Source organism: Vombatus ursinus, unplaced genomic scaffold (genome assembly GCF_900497805.2).
Source record: "Vombatus ursinus unplaced genomic scaffold, bare-nosed wombat genome assembly UNPS02007284.1, whole genome shotgun sequence".
NCBI lineage: Eukaryota > Metazoa > Chordata > Mammalia > Diprotodontia > Vombatidae > Vombatus > Vombatus ursinus.
The window spans coordinates 10,020,558-10,036,123 of record NW_020947062.1 but is presented as its reverse complement, the minus strand read 5'-3'; the positions used below and the strand labels follow the sequence as shown (position 1 = coordinate 10,036,123).

At 36.9% G+C, this 15,566-nt stretch overlaps 1 protein-coding gene across 1 annotated transcript in view; it reads left to right on the top strand.

Moving 5' to 3' along the window:
* The first annotated feature begins 628 nt into the window (after nucleotides 1-628).
* Nucleotides 629-15,566, top strand: part of MOK (MOK protein kinase) — a 94,186-nt gene continuing 79,248 nt past the window's right edge. Inside the window, exon 1 of the mRNA XM_027848960.1 lies at nucleotides 629-905. Within this exon, the coding sequence (XP_027704761.1) occupies nucleotides 899-905 (7 nt within the window). The 5' untranslated portion in view covers nucleotides 629-898. The remainder of the gene's footprint in view (nucleotides 906-15,566) is intronic.

Here is a 15,566-nt window from a genome sequence, read left to right as displayed (position 1 = left end):
TTCTGCCCATTTACTTGTGAATTATGTGACTTAAAAGACCTGGGGGTCAATTCTCTGCTCTGTCACCTACTAGGGGTGTGATTGTGTTTGTCACTACAGTTCTCTGGGCTTCAGTTTCCTCACCTACACAAGGAGGAGGATGAATGCCCTCTCGGGTCCCTTTCTCCTCTTGAGCTAATTTTCTTGACGGCCAACTGACTGAATGACAAGACATAATGATTGACTGGCTGACCTGGCTAATTACATTTATGAGAGATGCACGAGAATTGTGATCAATTAATAAAAGCTATCCCACAGAGCCTCGGAGCAGCTACAATACCGTCTCCAAGAGGCTATAATTACGAAGGCCTAGGGAGAGGAGCGCAAAGCGACATTTCGATTCTGGGAACCTAGAAACCCGGGAACGCCTCGGGAAACAGGTGCTTAGCAACGGAGAAGGCGTGGAGCTGCCGCTCTGTACTGGGGCTGCGGTTGCGCCGGAGCGCGCCGGAGCTGGGAGGGGCCACAATGAGGTCAGGCGTAGACGGCCGGGGGGAGGGAAGCAGCGGGGAAGAAGGGCTCGAGGGAAGCGCCAAGCTTGTGCGCGCGTGCGCAGCTGCCCTTCCGCCCTCCCTCCAGTCCATGGGAGCTTGGGGCCTTCGTAGTTGCCAGGGTGACAGCGATACAACATGGCGGCCGGACCTTGAGGCTAGCTACCGAGGGGGCTTTAGCGGAGGGTCCAAGTCTAGGGACTCTGCCTCAGGGGACTCGGGGAGTGGAGAAGTCATCTTTCCCTCCCCCCTTCCCCTTCTCTACCTCCGCCTCCGCCCCATATCGGCGTGTAGTCTCTGGGCCACCTCAGCCAAACCCAACCCAGCCCAGCCCGGACCGGCTCAGCCCGGACCGGCCGGAGCTGAGGATGAAGAGTGAGTGAATGGAGCGGACGGGTTGGGGAGTGGGGGCTGCCCGGGTCGAGGTCGGGGGGCGGCAGGAGGCCCAGTAGGGGCGGGATGCCCCGTCTCTGCCCGCCCAGAGGTCTGAGCTGAGGGGGAGCCCAGCCGCGGAGCGGGGGGAGGGGGTGCCGGGGTCAGAGGGGGACATGGAGCAGGTGAGGAGGCTGGGGGGGGCGGGGAAGGCTCCTTAATGATTCGTCCTGGTTAATTCAACCTTCACCCATCCCCGAATTCATGAAATTTAGAACTGGAAGGAACTCCCGAAATCACTCTCGTTAAACTCCTTCGTTTTTCTTGATCGTGGGATCGTAAGATTACAGATGAGGAAACTGAGGCTGGGAGGGGGGGGCGGAATGACCTGTCCAAGGGTGCCAGTGGTAGTGAATAAATAGCAGAGCCGTGATTGGGACCCCGACTTAGGGAGCGGCTCTTCTTTCCACCGCCCCACGCTTCTATTTATTACGGCCTACTATTTGCTGGGCGCTGTGCTTGGTGTTGGAGGCAAAGATAGAGTGAAATCCAACAGAGCCTCTGCCTCTTGGGAGCTGCCAATCTAACATTTCTTGTTAAGGAACGACCCTTTAAAACGAATCTTCTCATAAAACACTTTGGACTTTCCCCCCTCCTTTTGTGATGGTGGGACAAGGAAGGTTCAGTTATGCTTGGGGGGCTTAGGGTTGAGTTTGGACTGGAGCTGACATTTTGATCCAGTTGAAGAGGGTAAGGTGGAGAAGCTGGGGATGGTTTTTGTTTTTGTTTCGTTTGTAAAACGATAGGCTTTTAGAGCTGGAAGATCACTTAAAAATCATCTTTCCACTAGACCACAAACTTCGTTTCTCCCCACTGTGACCCCCACTTCCCCTTGTGCTGCTCACGAATGAGAGCAACCTCTTATTTGAGGTAAACTCTGTGTAGTTGAAAGAGCATCAGACCAACTTACACATTTTAGAGAAGAAGAAACAACTGGCTATAGCTTTGAAATATTTGTTTCTATGCAAATTTATACAGAATGCTCTTGGAATATACAGAGATGTTAATCATGAACATTTAATAAAGTAAAATCTTGTGTTGAATTTTAATATATGTGAGTAGTTTACTCCATCCTATCCAGAATCCAAACAATCCAGAAAGCTTAACTAGGCAGAATTATTTTCCATTGCACTTAATAAATGTAATTGCTGTTCACCTTGCCACACTGAAAGTCCTGAAGGATGTATCATCAAAATAAGATTAAATTTTTGTCAGTGTGCTATCTACATTTTGAAAAAAACAATCCAGTTCTTTGAAAATTTGTCAAGGTATATGATGTAACCTGAGTGTTAAGTCAGACCATTCCATTCTTCAATCATAAAGGAGAAATGACTGTAGTTTTTAATCTTTGTTGTATATTGTTTACATCCTTCCCCTTTAATACAGTGAGGTGTTATAGAGATTATGTTACAATTTGCGGATCCATAGTACTGGAACTCCTTCCATTAAAACAATATTGCAATATTAAGTCTAATAATGATACTAATAATAGTTGATGTTTATATAATGCTTTGCCATTTACAAATTATTTTGCATATATTAAAAGTCATGATGCAGATAGCATAATAATTAATATGGTGCTTTAAGGTTTATAAAGTCCTTTAAGTATATTATCTAATTTTAGCTTTAGAACGACTTTGTGAGATAGGCATTGTTATCCCCATTTTACAGATGAGGAAACTGACTCCCAGAGAGAATCACAGAATCACATGATTTTAGAGTCAGAAAGGACCTCAGTTAGCTATCTTATATATCTTATATACCTGTAAGTGTAAGGTGTCCCTACTGTATATAACATAAAGGACAAGTGTTCCTCCAGGCTCTACTTGAAGATCTCTAGTGAAGGTATACTTACTAATTCTCAAGACTGCCTATTTCACTTTGGGACAGTTGTAAGCATTAGGAAATTTTTCCTGACATCAAGCGTCTTATGCTCTTTGAGTCGTCTCCTTTTCTCCAGGCTATACCTCTCTATCCCTTTCAACCAATCCTCTCTTATGGCATAACTTTGGGGTCCTTCACCATCTTGATAGCCCTCTTTTGGATGCTATCTAGCTTATGAAGGCCCTTTTTAAAATTGTAGTGCTCCAAACTGATCACAGTAATCCAGATAAGGTCAGACCAAGGCAGAGTACAGAGGGACTATAACCTTATTCCTGGAAGCTAATGCTGGGGAATAATTCTCTTAATTGAGAGGAATGGGATCCTTGGGATGGGGGTACAATGACTGTGAGTCAAAGATAGAAAGCCAAACTGAAAGCAAAGAAATTTATTACCATGCCAAGGAAGGCTGATATCATTGAATAGCAGCCTTCAGCATTCTAGAGGACAGATTTGATTTTTTTTAATTAAAAAAAACTTTTTTGTTATATTTGAGTTCCAAGCTGTTTCCCTCCCTCCCTCCCAACCCTGAACTAGAAAAGGCCAACATTTGACGCTATACAATATATAGTTCCATATATAATTTCTTTCTCGGGAGATGGATAGTGTCTTCCTTCATAGGTCCATTGTAGTAGATTTGGTTATTCATATAACTCAGAATAGCTTATTCATTCACATTTACTCTTTGAACAGTATTGCTGTTACTATATACAATATTCTCATGGTTTTGCTCATCTCAGTCTTCATGTTATATAAAACCTTTTTAATTTAATATAATCAAAATTATTCACTTTACATCTCACAGTGCTCTCCATGTCTTGTTTATTCATAAATTCTTCTCCTATCCATAATTCTTATAGGTAATATGTTTTATATTTTTCCAATTTACTTATATCTCCCTTTCTGTTTAGGTTATGTATCTGTTTTGACCTTATAATGATAAAGAGTGACCTTATGAAGATAAAGATAAAGATATTGGTCTATACTTAGTTTCTGTCAGATTGCTTTCCGGTTTTCCCAATAATTTTTTACCAAACAGTGAATAACTGTAAAGATTTAAGCTTTAGGGATCAGAATTCACTTTTGTACCTCTTTTTCTGTTTCTGATTCTGCTTTTTAAGAAGTTCTTCTCTTCAGTGAATTTTTGTATATATTTTTCCATTTGGCCAGTTCTGCTTTTCAAGGCCTTCTTGTCATTGGATTTTTGTGCCTCTTTTTCCTTTTGGCCTATTCCTTTTTTTTAAGGGGCTGTTTTCTTCAGTATTTTTTTGTGTCTCCTTTACCAAGCTTTTGACTCTTTTTTCATGATTTTCTTGCATCACTTTCATTTCTCTTCCCAATTTTTCCTCTGCCTCTCTTACTTGATTTTAAAAATCCTTTTTGAACTCCTCCATGGCCTGGAGCCTATTCATATTTTTTCTTTGACTCTTTGGATATAGGAGTTTTGACTTTGTTGTCTTCTTCTGAGTTTGTGTTTTGATCTTCCCTGTCACCATAGTAACTTTATGTAGTTAAGATCTTTTTCTGCTTGCTCATTTCCAGCCTATTTCTTGACTTTTAACTCTATGCTAAAGTGAGGCTCTGTTTCTGGAGTGGAGGGGACGCTGTCCCAAGCTTCCGGTTGTTTTGTGCAGCTGTTTACAGAGGTAATTCTGGGGTCCTGTAAGTTTTTGGTTCTTCCAAGGTGGTATGATCTAGGGAGAAGTGTGTTTACTATGCTTCTGTACTGTGCTCTGGTCTATGAGTGACCACAAGTATTCTTTTCCACCCTGGAACTGTGACCAAGGTCCCCATTCCCCTCTGGCTGAAAGCTCTGATGTGCTAGTGCTCCTCCTTGCCCTGAGACTGAGACCCATGATTGTGACATAGATCCAAGTATGGGCAATGCAACAAAATCCTGCCCCTGGTGCAAGCAAAGGGATACCTGTGATCTCCTTCTGACTAGTTGTTCGATCCCTTTACCATCTGTGGGCTGAGAGTTCTGGAAACAACTACTGCTGGCACTGATTCAGTCTCCCCCAAGGCCTGCTGGTTTGCTGGGGCCCAGCCTGTGCTGGTACAGCTTGCATTGGACTATACTTCTTTCTCACCCTGGTACATCAGACTTTTCCTGCCCACCTTCTAAGTTGTCTTGGACTGTAAAATTGTTTTACTCCATCCTTTTGTGGGTTCTGCCACTCTAGAATTTGTTTTGAGGCATCATTTAAAGATATTTGGAGATGTTTAGGGGAGAGCTCAGGCACATCCCTACCTTTTCTCTGCCATCTTGGCTGTCTTCAATTGCTTTGATAATCTTGATCTTAAGTTCTTCCAAATAAATTTTGTTGGTTATTTTTTTCCTAGCTCAATAAAATAATTTTTTGGTAATTTAATTGAAATGACACTGAATAAGCAGATTAATTTAGGTACAATTGTAATTTTTATTACATTGACTCAGCCTGCCCATGAACAATTAATATTTCTCCATTTATTTAAATCTGACTTTATTTGTATAAAAATATTTCATAATTATGTTCATGTAGTTCCTGGGTTTGTTATGGCAGATATACTCCCAGGTATTTTATGTATTGTTTATGATTATTTTGTTTTTATTATTTTTTCTGACTTTTTTGTATTTTATTTTCTCCTCCAATTTCATGTCAAGGCAATTTTTAGCATTCATTTTTTGCAAGATTTTGAGTTCCAAATTTTTCTCCCTCCCTTCTTCCCCTACCTTTTTCCTAAAATGGTAGGTAATATGATATACATGTTTTATCATGAAAAACATATTTCCATATTAGTCACAGTTGTGAATGAAGAAAGATCAAGAGAAAAAAAAACACGAAAAAGAAGAGAAAAGATGAAAAAATATGCTGCGGATCTTCATTCAGAGTTCATCAGTTCTTTATCTGGATGTGGATAGCATTTTCTTTCCTGAGTCCTTTGTACTAGTCTTAGATCTTTGTGTTGCTGAGAAGAGCAGAGTTATTCATAGTTGATCATCACACAATGTTGCAGAAAATGTGTACAGTGTTATCCTGGTTCTGCTCATTTCACTTTGTATCAGTTCATATAAGTCTTTCCAGGTTTTTCTGAAATCTGCCTGCTCATCATTTCTTATTGCACAATAGTATTCTATTACATTCATATACCACAGCTTGTTCAGTCATTCCCCAGTTGAAGGTATTCTATCAGTTTTCAATATTTTGCCACTATGAAAAGGACTGCTGTAAATATTTTTGCACATGTAGGTCCTTTCCCCTTTTTTATGATCTCTTTGGGATATGGACCTAGTGGTGGTATTGCTGGATCAAAAGGTATGCACAGTTTGGTTGCCCTTTGGGCATAATTCCAAATTGCTTTCCAGAATGGTTGGATCAGTTCACAACTCCACAAACAATGTATTGTTGTCTCAATTTTCCCACATCCTCTCCAACATTTATCATTTTCCTTTTTTGTCATATTAGCCAATCTGACAGGTGTGAGGTGGTACCTCAGAGTTGTTTTAATTTGCATTTCTCTAATCAAAAGTGATTTAAAGCATTTTTCATATGACTATAGAACTTTGATTTTTTTTTTTTGGCTAGGCAATGGGGTGAAGTGACTTGCTCAAGGTCACACAGCTAGTAAGTGTCAAGTGTCTGAATCCAGATTTGAACTAAGGTCTTCCTGAATCCAGGGCTGGTGCTCTATCTGCTGTGCTATCTAGCTGCCCCATGGCTTTGATTTCTTCATCTGAAAACTACCTGTTCATATCATTTGACCATTTATCAATTGGAGAATGACTTGCATTCTTATAAGTTTGACTCAGTTATCTATATATTTGAAAAATGAGGCTTTTATGAGAGATACTTGCTATAAAGATTGTTTCCCAGCTTTCTTCTTTCCTTCTAATCTTGGTTGCATTAGTTTTGTTTGTGCAAAGGCTTTTTAATTTAATATAATCAAAATAATCTATTTTACATTTTGTAATGCTTTCTATCTCTTGTTTGATCATGAATTCTTCCCTTCTCCATAAATCTGACAGGTAGACTATTACTTGCTCTTCTAATTTGCCTATGGTGTCACCTTTTATGTCTAAATCATGTACTTATTTTGATCTTATCTTGGTATATGGTGTGACATGTTGGTCTATACCTAGTTTCTGTTGTACTGTTTTCCAGTTTTTGTCAAACAGTGAGTTCTTATCCCAAAGGCTGGTGTCTTTGGGTTTATCAAACGCTAGATTATTATGGTCATTTACTACTATGTCTTGTGTACCTAATCTATTCCACTGATCCGTCCCTGTATTTCTTAGCCAGTATCAGGTAATTTTGATGATTACTGCTTTATAATATAGTCTGAGATCTGATATTGTTAAGCCACCTTCCTGTGTATTTTTTTCCATTAATTCCTTTGATATTCTTGACCTTTTCTTCTTCCAGATCAATTTTGTTGTTATTTTTTCTAGCTCTACAAAATAATTTTTTGGTAGTTTGATTGAAATGGCATTGAATAAGTAAATTAACTTAGGTAGAATTGTCATTTTTATTTATCTTGGCTCAGCCTACCTACCCATGAACAATTGATATTTTTCCATTCGTTTATATCTGACTTTATTTGTGTGAAAAGTGTTTTGTAATTGTGTTCATGTAGTTCCTTGGTTTGTCTTGGCAGGTAGACTCCCAAGTATTTTATATTGTCTACAGTTATTTTAAATGGAATTTCTCTTTCTATCTCTTGCTGCTGGGTTTTGTTAGTAATATATAGAAATGCTGATGATTTATGTGGGTTTGTTTTATGTCCTGCAACTTTTCCAAAGTTGTTATTTCTAGTAGTTTTTTAGTTGATTCTCTAGGGGTCTTTAAGTATACCATCATCTTCAGAGTGATAGTTTTGTTTCCTCATTGCCTATTCTAATTCGTTTGATTCCTTTTTCTTCTCTTATTGCTATAGCTAACATTTCTAGTATTATAATGAGTAATAGTGGTGATAATGGGCATCCTTGCTTCACTCTTGATCTTATTGGGAAGGCTTCTAGCTTATCCCTATTATAGGTAATGCCTGCTAGTAGTTTTAGACAGATACTGCTTATCATTTTAAGGAATGTTCCCTTTATTCCTATGTTTGATTGGGTGCTGTATTTTTCCAGCATCTATTGAGATAATACATGATTTCTGTTGGTTTTATTATTGATATGGTCAGTTATGTCGATAGTTTTCCTAATATTGAACCAACCCTGCATTCTTGGTGTAAATCCCACCTGGTGTTAGTGTATAATCCTTGTGATATATTGCTGTAATTGCCTTGATAATATTTTGTTCAGAATTTTTGCATTGATATTAATTAGGGAAATTGGCCTATAATTTTTTTTCTCTGTTTTAGTTCTTCCTGGTTTAGGTATCAGCACCATATTTATGTCAGAAAAGGGATTTGGTAGGACTCCTTCTTTGCCTATTTTTCCAAATATTTTATATAGTATTGGAATTTATTCTTTAAATGTTTGGTAGAATTCACTTGTAAACCTATCTGGCCCTGGGAATTTTTTCTTAGGCAGTTCATTAATGGCATGTTCAATTTCTTTTTCTAAGATGGGGTTATTTAGGCATTCTGTTTCCTGATCTGTTAATCTAGGTAATTCATATTTTCATAAACATTCATTGATTTTGCTCAGATTGTCACATATATTTACATATAGTTGGGCAAAATATTCTCTAATGATTGCTTTAATTTCTTCTTCATTGATGATGATTTTACCCTTGTCATTGTTGATACCCTTGTCATTGTTGATTCTTTCTCTTTTTAATCAAATTAACCAATGGCTTATCTATCTTATTGGTTTTTTCATAAAACCCACTCCTCGTTTTTTTTTTTTACTTTAAATTTTATTAATCTTACCTTTGATTTTCAGGATTTCCAATTTGGTGCTCAATTAAGGATTTTTAATTTATTTTTTTTCCAGTTTTTTTTTTAGTTGCATGCCCAATTCATTGGTCTGCTCTTTCTCTATTTCGTTTATGTAAGAATTTAGAGAAATAAATTTTTCCCTAAGTACTGCTTTGTACAACATCCCATAAATTTTGGAATGTTGTCTCATTGTTGTCATTCTCTTTAATAAAATTATTGATTGTTTCTATGATTTGTTTTTTGACCCACTCGTTCTTTAGGATTAAATTACTTAGTTTCCAATTAATTTTTAATCTATCTTTCCACTGCCCTTTGTTGAATGTGATTTTTATTACATTATGACCTGAAAAGAATACAATTAGTATTTCTGCCTTTCTGCATTTGATTTTGAGGTTTTTATGCCCTAATACATGGTCAGTTTTTGTGTAGGTACCATATGCTGCTTAGAAAAAGATATTTTTCTTTCTGTTCCCATTCAGTTTTCTCCAAAGTTCTGTCATATCTAACTTTCTAATATTCTTTTCACCTCCTAAGTTTCTTTCTTGTTTATTTTTTGGTTGGATTTATCAAGTTCTGAGAGGAGACAGTTGAGGTCCCCTACTAGTGTAGTTTTGATATCTATTTTTTTCCTGTAACTTACTTAGCTTCTCTTTTCAGAATTTGAATGCTATGCCACTTGGTGCATTACTTCATTGTCTATGGTGCCTTTTAGCAAGATGTAGTTTCCTTCCATATCTCTTTTAATTAGGTCTGTTTTTGCTTTTGCTTTGACATCAGGATTGCTACCCTTACTTTTTTTCACTTCAGCTGAAGCATAATAGATTCTGCTCCAGCCCCTTATCTTTACTTTGTGTGTGTCTTTCTTCTTCAAGTGTGTTTCTTGTAAACATATTATAGGATTCTGGTTTTTTATGCCCTCTGTTATCTGCTTCTGCTTTACAGGAGAGTTCATCCCATTCCCATTCATAGTTATGATTACTGTGTATTTCCCTCCTGTGTTTTTTCTCCTGTTTATCCTTTCTCTCCTTTAACCCTTTTCTTCCTCAACAGTGTTTTGCTTCTATCTACCACCTCCTTCCCCATCTGCCTTCTCTTCTATTAGCTCCCCCCTCCACCTTCATTTAATCTCCTCCCCTCATACTTCCCTGTTGGGTAAGATAGATTTCTATATTCAACTGATTATGTATATTATTCCCTCTTTGAACCCCTACTGATGACAGTAAGGTTCAAGTGATGTCCATCGCCCACTCTCCCATCTTTTCCTCCATTGTAATAAGTTTTTTGCCCCTCTTCATGAGAAATAATTTACCCTGTTCTACCTCTCTCTTTCTTCTGCACCCAGTGTAGTCCTCTTTCTCATCCCTTAATTATTTTTTTTTGTCATTCCCTCAAATTCACCTTATATCTATGCCTTCTGTCTATGTATGTTCCTTCTAGCTGTACTATTAGTACTATAATAAGTATCATCTTCCCATTTAGGGAGGTAAACAGTTTAGCTCTATTGAATCCCTTGTTTTCTTTTCCCCTTTGACCTTTTTAGGCTTCTCAATTTTTTGTTCATTTCTGGTCTTCTCCTTATGAAAGCTTTGAAATCCTTCTATTTCACTGAATGACTCTTTTTTTCCCCTTGAAGTATTATGCTTAATTTTGCTGGATAGGGGATTCTTGGTTGTAATCATAGCTCCTTTGCTGTGTTCATGGTTATTTTAAATGAACTCTTACTATCTCTTCTTGCAGGGCTTTGTTGGTGACATATAAAAATGCTGATGTTTTTATGGATTTATTTTATGTTCTGTTACTTTGTTAAAATTATTAATTGTTTCAACTAGCTTTTTAGTTGACTATAGGCTTTTCCAAGTATACCATCATATTGTCTGCAAAAAAAAAAGATAGTTTTATTGCCTCATTGCCCATTCCGAATCCTTCAATTTATTTTTCTTATTGCTATTGCTAGCAATTCTAGTAGAATATTGAATAATATTGGTGATAATGGGCATCATTGTTTCCCTCTTGAGCTTATTGGGAAGGCTAGTAGCTTATTCCCATTACAGATAATGTTTGCTGATTGCTTTTTTATCACTTTAAGAAAAAAATCAATTTTATATATATGTTTTCAAGTGTTTTTAATAGGAATGAATGTAGTGTTTTGTTAAAAGCTTTTTTTTGTATCTATGATATTATCAGGTGATTTTTATTACTTTTGTTATTGATATAATCAATTATGTTAATAGTTTTCCTTATATTAAACAAGTCCTGAATTCCTGGTATAAATCCCAATAGGTCATAATGAATAATCTTTGTACTAAAATTCTTGTAGTCTCCTAACTAGTATTTTATTTAGGATTTTTGCATCAATATACATTAGTGAAATTGGTCTATAATTTTCTTTCTCTGTTTTTGCTTTTCCTGGTTTAGGTATCAGCACCGTATTTGTTACATAAAAGGAGTTTAGTAGAAATCCTTTGCCTATCATTCCAAATAATTTATTTAATATTAGAATTAGTTTATCTTTAACTGTTTGGTAGAATTTACTTGTAAATCCATATGGTCCTGATGCTTTTTTCTTAGGGAGATCACTTATGGCCCATTCAATTCCTTTTTCTAAAATAGGTTAATTTAGATATTCTATTTCCTCTTTCTGTTAATCTAAGCAGTTTATGTTTTTGTAAATAGTCTTCCATTTCACTTCCATTGTTAAATGTATTGGCATGTAATTGGGCTAAATAACTCCTGATAATTGCTTTAATTTCATCTTTGTTAGTGATATATTCCCCCTTTTCATTTTTAATACTGGTGATTTGGTTTTCTTCTCTCTTTTAAAACATCACATTAACTGATAGTTTATTTCGTTAATTTTTTTCATAGATCTAACTCCTAGTTTTATTTATTAATTAAATTTTTTTGCATTCAGTTTTTTTTTTTAAGAAACACTTGTTTTTCATTCTAAACAGAGGGAGATAGATCAGCTAAAATAAACACTGGTTTAGAATACCTTTTAAAAATATCAAGGAGGAGAATAGAAGATTCCAAACAATAAATCATTTCACAAAATAGCAATGCCAACAGCAACAACAGCAGCAGCAACATCAACAACAACAAAAAATATTTGAGGAAACAATAAGCCTCAAACCATTTGATACATGGGCCAAACTAAGCCATATCATCCATCTGGAGATGAAAGTTAGAGATAAAATTGGAAAAGCAACAAATAAATGTTAAATGGAAGAGATCTCCCAACATTATTATGATCTATCCTCAATAGCAATGAGATACGTTTGGACTTTCTCATCCAATGTACACTTTGAATAAGAGACAGATACACTAAAGAAAGTAAAATGGGAAAGATCATATATCAAAGAACTGCAAGGGATCTTAGAGGTCATCTAGTCTAACCCCCTCATTTTATTTTATTTTGTTTTGTTGTGAAAAACTAAGTATATTTCCCTTCATCCTATCCCACCCACCCCCATTCTATTCTCTCCTTTGACCTTGTCCCTCCTCAAAAGTGTTTGCTTCTGATTACCCCTCCCCCAATCTGCCCTCCCTTCTATCATCCCAACCTCTCTTATCCCCTTCCACCCTATTTTCCTGTAGGGTAAGATAGATTTCCATACCCAATTGAGTGTGTATGTTATTCCCTCCTTAAGCCAAATCTAATGAGAATAAGATTCACTCATTCCCTTTCACCTTCCCCCACTTCCCCTCCACTGTAAAAGCTTTTTCTTGTCTGTTTTACATGAGATAATTTATCCCATTCTACCTCTCTCTTTCTCCTCCCAATATAATCCTCTCTCATCCCTTAATTTTATTTTTTAGATATCACCCCTTCATCTTCAACTTACCCTGTGCTATCTATCTATCTATCTCTCCATATATTTTTTCCCTCCAACTACCCTAATACTGAAAAAGGTCTCATGAGTTATAAATATCATCTTTCCATGTAGGAATGTAGACAGTTTAACTTTAATAAGTACCTTATGATTTCTCTTTCCTGTTTATCTCTTCATGCTTCTCTTGAGTCTTGTATTTGAAAGTCAAATTTTCTATTAGCTCTGGTCTTTTCATCAAGAATCCTTGAAAGTCTTCTATTTCACTGAATGACCATTTTTTCCCCTGAAGGATTATATTCAGTTTTGCTAGGTAGGTGATTCTTGGTTGTAATTCTATCTCGTTTGACCTTTGGAATATCATATTACAAGCTCTCTGGTCCCTTAATGTAGAAGCTGCTAAATCTTGTGTTATCTTGATTGTGTTTCCACAATACTTGAATTGTTTCTTTCTGGCTACTTGCACTATTTTCTCCTTGACCTGGGAACTCTGGAATTTGGCTATAACATTCCTAGGAGTTTTCCTTTGGGGATCTCTTTCAGGAGGTGATTGGTGGATTCTTTCAATTTCTATTTTCCTCTCTCGTTCTAGAATATGAGGGCAGTTTTCCTTGATAATTTCTTGAAAGATGATGTCTAGGCTTTTTTTTTGATCATGACTTTCAGGTAGTTCAATAATTTTTAAATTATTTCTCCTGGATCTATTTTCCAGGTCAGCTATTTTTCCAATGAGATATTTCACATTGACTTCTATTTTTTAATTCTTTTGGTTTTGTTTTACAATGTCTTGATTTCTCATAAAGTCACTAGCTTCCATTTGCTCCATTCTAATTTTTAAGGAAGTATTTTCTTCAGTGAGCTTTTGGATTTCCTTTTCCATTAGGCCAGTTCTGCTTTTGAAGGCATTCTTCTCCTCATTGGCTTTTTGGACCTCTTTTGTCATTTGGGTTAGTCTATTTTTTAAGGTGTTATTTTCTTCACTATTTTTTTGGGTCTCCTTTAGCAAGCTATTGACTTGTTTTTCGTGATTTTCTTGCATCATTCTCATTTCTCTTCCCAGTTTTTCCTCTACTTCTCTTGCTTCTCAAAATCCTTTTTGAGCTCTTCCATGGCCTGGGACTGATTCATATTTTTCTTGGAGACTTTGGATGTAGGAGCTTTGATTTTATTGTCTTCTTCTGGTTATATGTTTTGATCTTCTTTGTCACCAAAGTAAGATTCTATGGTATGACTTTTTTTTTGCATTGTTTGCTCATGTTCCCAGCCAATTATTTGACTTTTAAACTCTTTGCCAAGATAGGGTCTGCTTCCAGTGTGGAGAATGTACTGTTCCAAGCTTTGCGGGTTTTGTGCAACTGTTTTCAGAGATAATTCTAGGGATCTGTAAATTTTTTGTTCTTCCAAGGTGGTATGATCAAAGGCGACAGTAAGGGGCTGTGCCAAGACTGGGGCTGGACAGAGCTCCTCTCTCACCGCAGTCATAGACCTTTCCTACTGACCTTCTAAGTTGTCCTTGGCCTTTGTGGGTTGAGAAGTCTGGAAATCATAGCTGCCTGTGATTCAGTCTCCTGAGATCTGCTTCAGGAATCACTGAGGCCTGGTCTTTTTCTGTGGGGCCCACGCTGAACTGCATTCCTGTCCCAGCTCGGCACAATAGACCTTTCCTGCCGACCTGCCAGGTTTTGTTGGGCTGGAAATTTGTTTCACTCTGTCTTTTTGTGGGTTCTGCTGCTCTCGAATTTGTTTAGAGCCATTTTTTACAGGTATTTGGAGGGATTTTTACTCCACCATCTTGATTCCTAATCCCATTCAGTTTTATTAATTTCACTTTTAATTTTCAGAATTTCCAAGGTGTTTGATTGGGGATTTTTAATTTGTTCTTTTTCTAGTTTTTAAATTATATATCCAATTCTTTGATCTACTCTTTCTCCACCATCTTTCATCGCATAATCGTTGCACTCTGTTTTTTCAGTCCACAAATTGGTTTATAACTTTTCATTGCGTAATTGTCATGTGGTATAATTCTGTTAGTCACTGTGCTTGAAAGGTAAGCAGAGCAGCATTGTATTCACCAATGGCATATGGATACGCATTTCTCTCTCATGCATTGTGAGCCACAAGCCTAGAATTCTCAGCACATGCACATTGTTAGTATTCAATTTCAAATCTTGCACCAAAGACAGTTTAGTAATAAATGATTTTTAAGTAATACCAGTGCAAAATTTAAAAAAAAAGCTTCACATAACGGTCACACCCTACTTTTTTGCAAAAAAATTTTGTATAAAATCTGCAATGAGTATGTGGTGAAATGTGGTATTTTATTGATGTAAATATTTAGAAATATAAATTTCCCTTTTATTACTGCTTTTACTGCATCCCATAAGTTTTGACATATTGTCTCATCATTCTCTTTAATAAAATTAATTATTTCACTGACTTGTTCTTTAGCCCACTCATTCTTTAAGATTAAATTAGTTTCTAATTAATTTTTAATTATTTCTTGTATTATTGTATTCAGGACCCATGGAGATAAGGGCTGCCAGTGCTGTGGAAAATGTAGTGCTACTACTAACTGCTTTCATAACCTTGGTTCCTTAATGAGATTGTGTTGAAAAGGAGCAGTGGAATGAAGTGGCTACATGCAGCTTGGAACAGAAGAGTCACTCTACAGCCTTCCAGTGACTTTTGATTGTGATCCAGTGACCGTGACTTTTGATCTTCCCAGCCCCTTTCAAAGATTGTAATGAAGATACTGTCCAGTATTTTTACCATTTGACCCTATTCTTCTGAACAACTAGAAACCTAATTAACTGGTACTTTCTTTCCTATGATTAGCAAACTTTTACCCCTCTAGTATTTGTGATTCATGATTCAGTGTCACCATCTGCTGAGGTGAAAATCCCTTTTCCCTGCTACCTCTCTTCAAACTTTTATCTCTGTCCCTCCCCAATTCCTGTCCTCCTCATTCCTCACCTTTCTCTGTGCCCTCTGCAATACCTGCTGTGTTGTTAACAAATTCCCAGTCATCCTT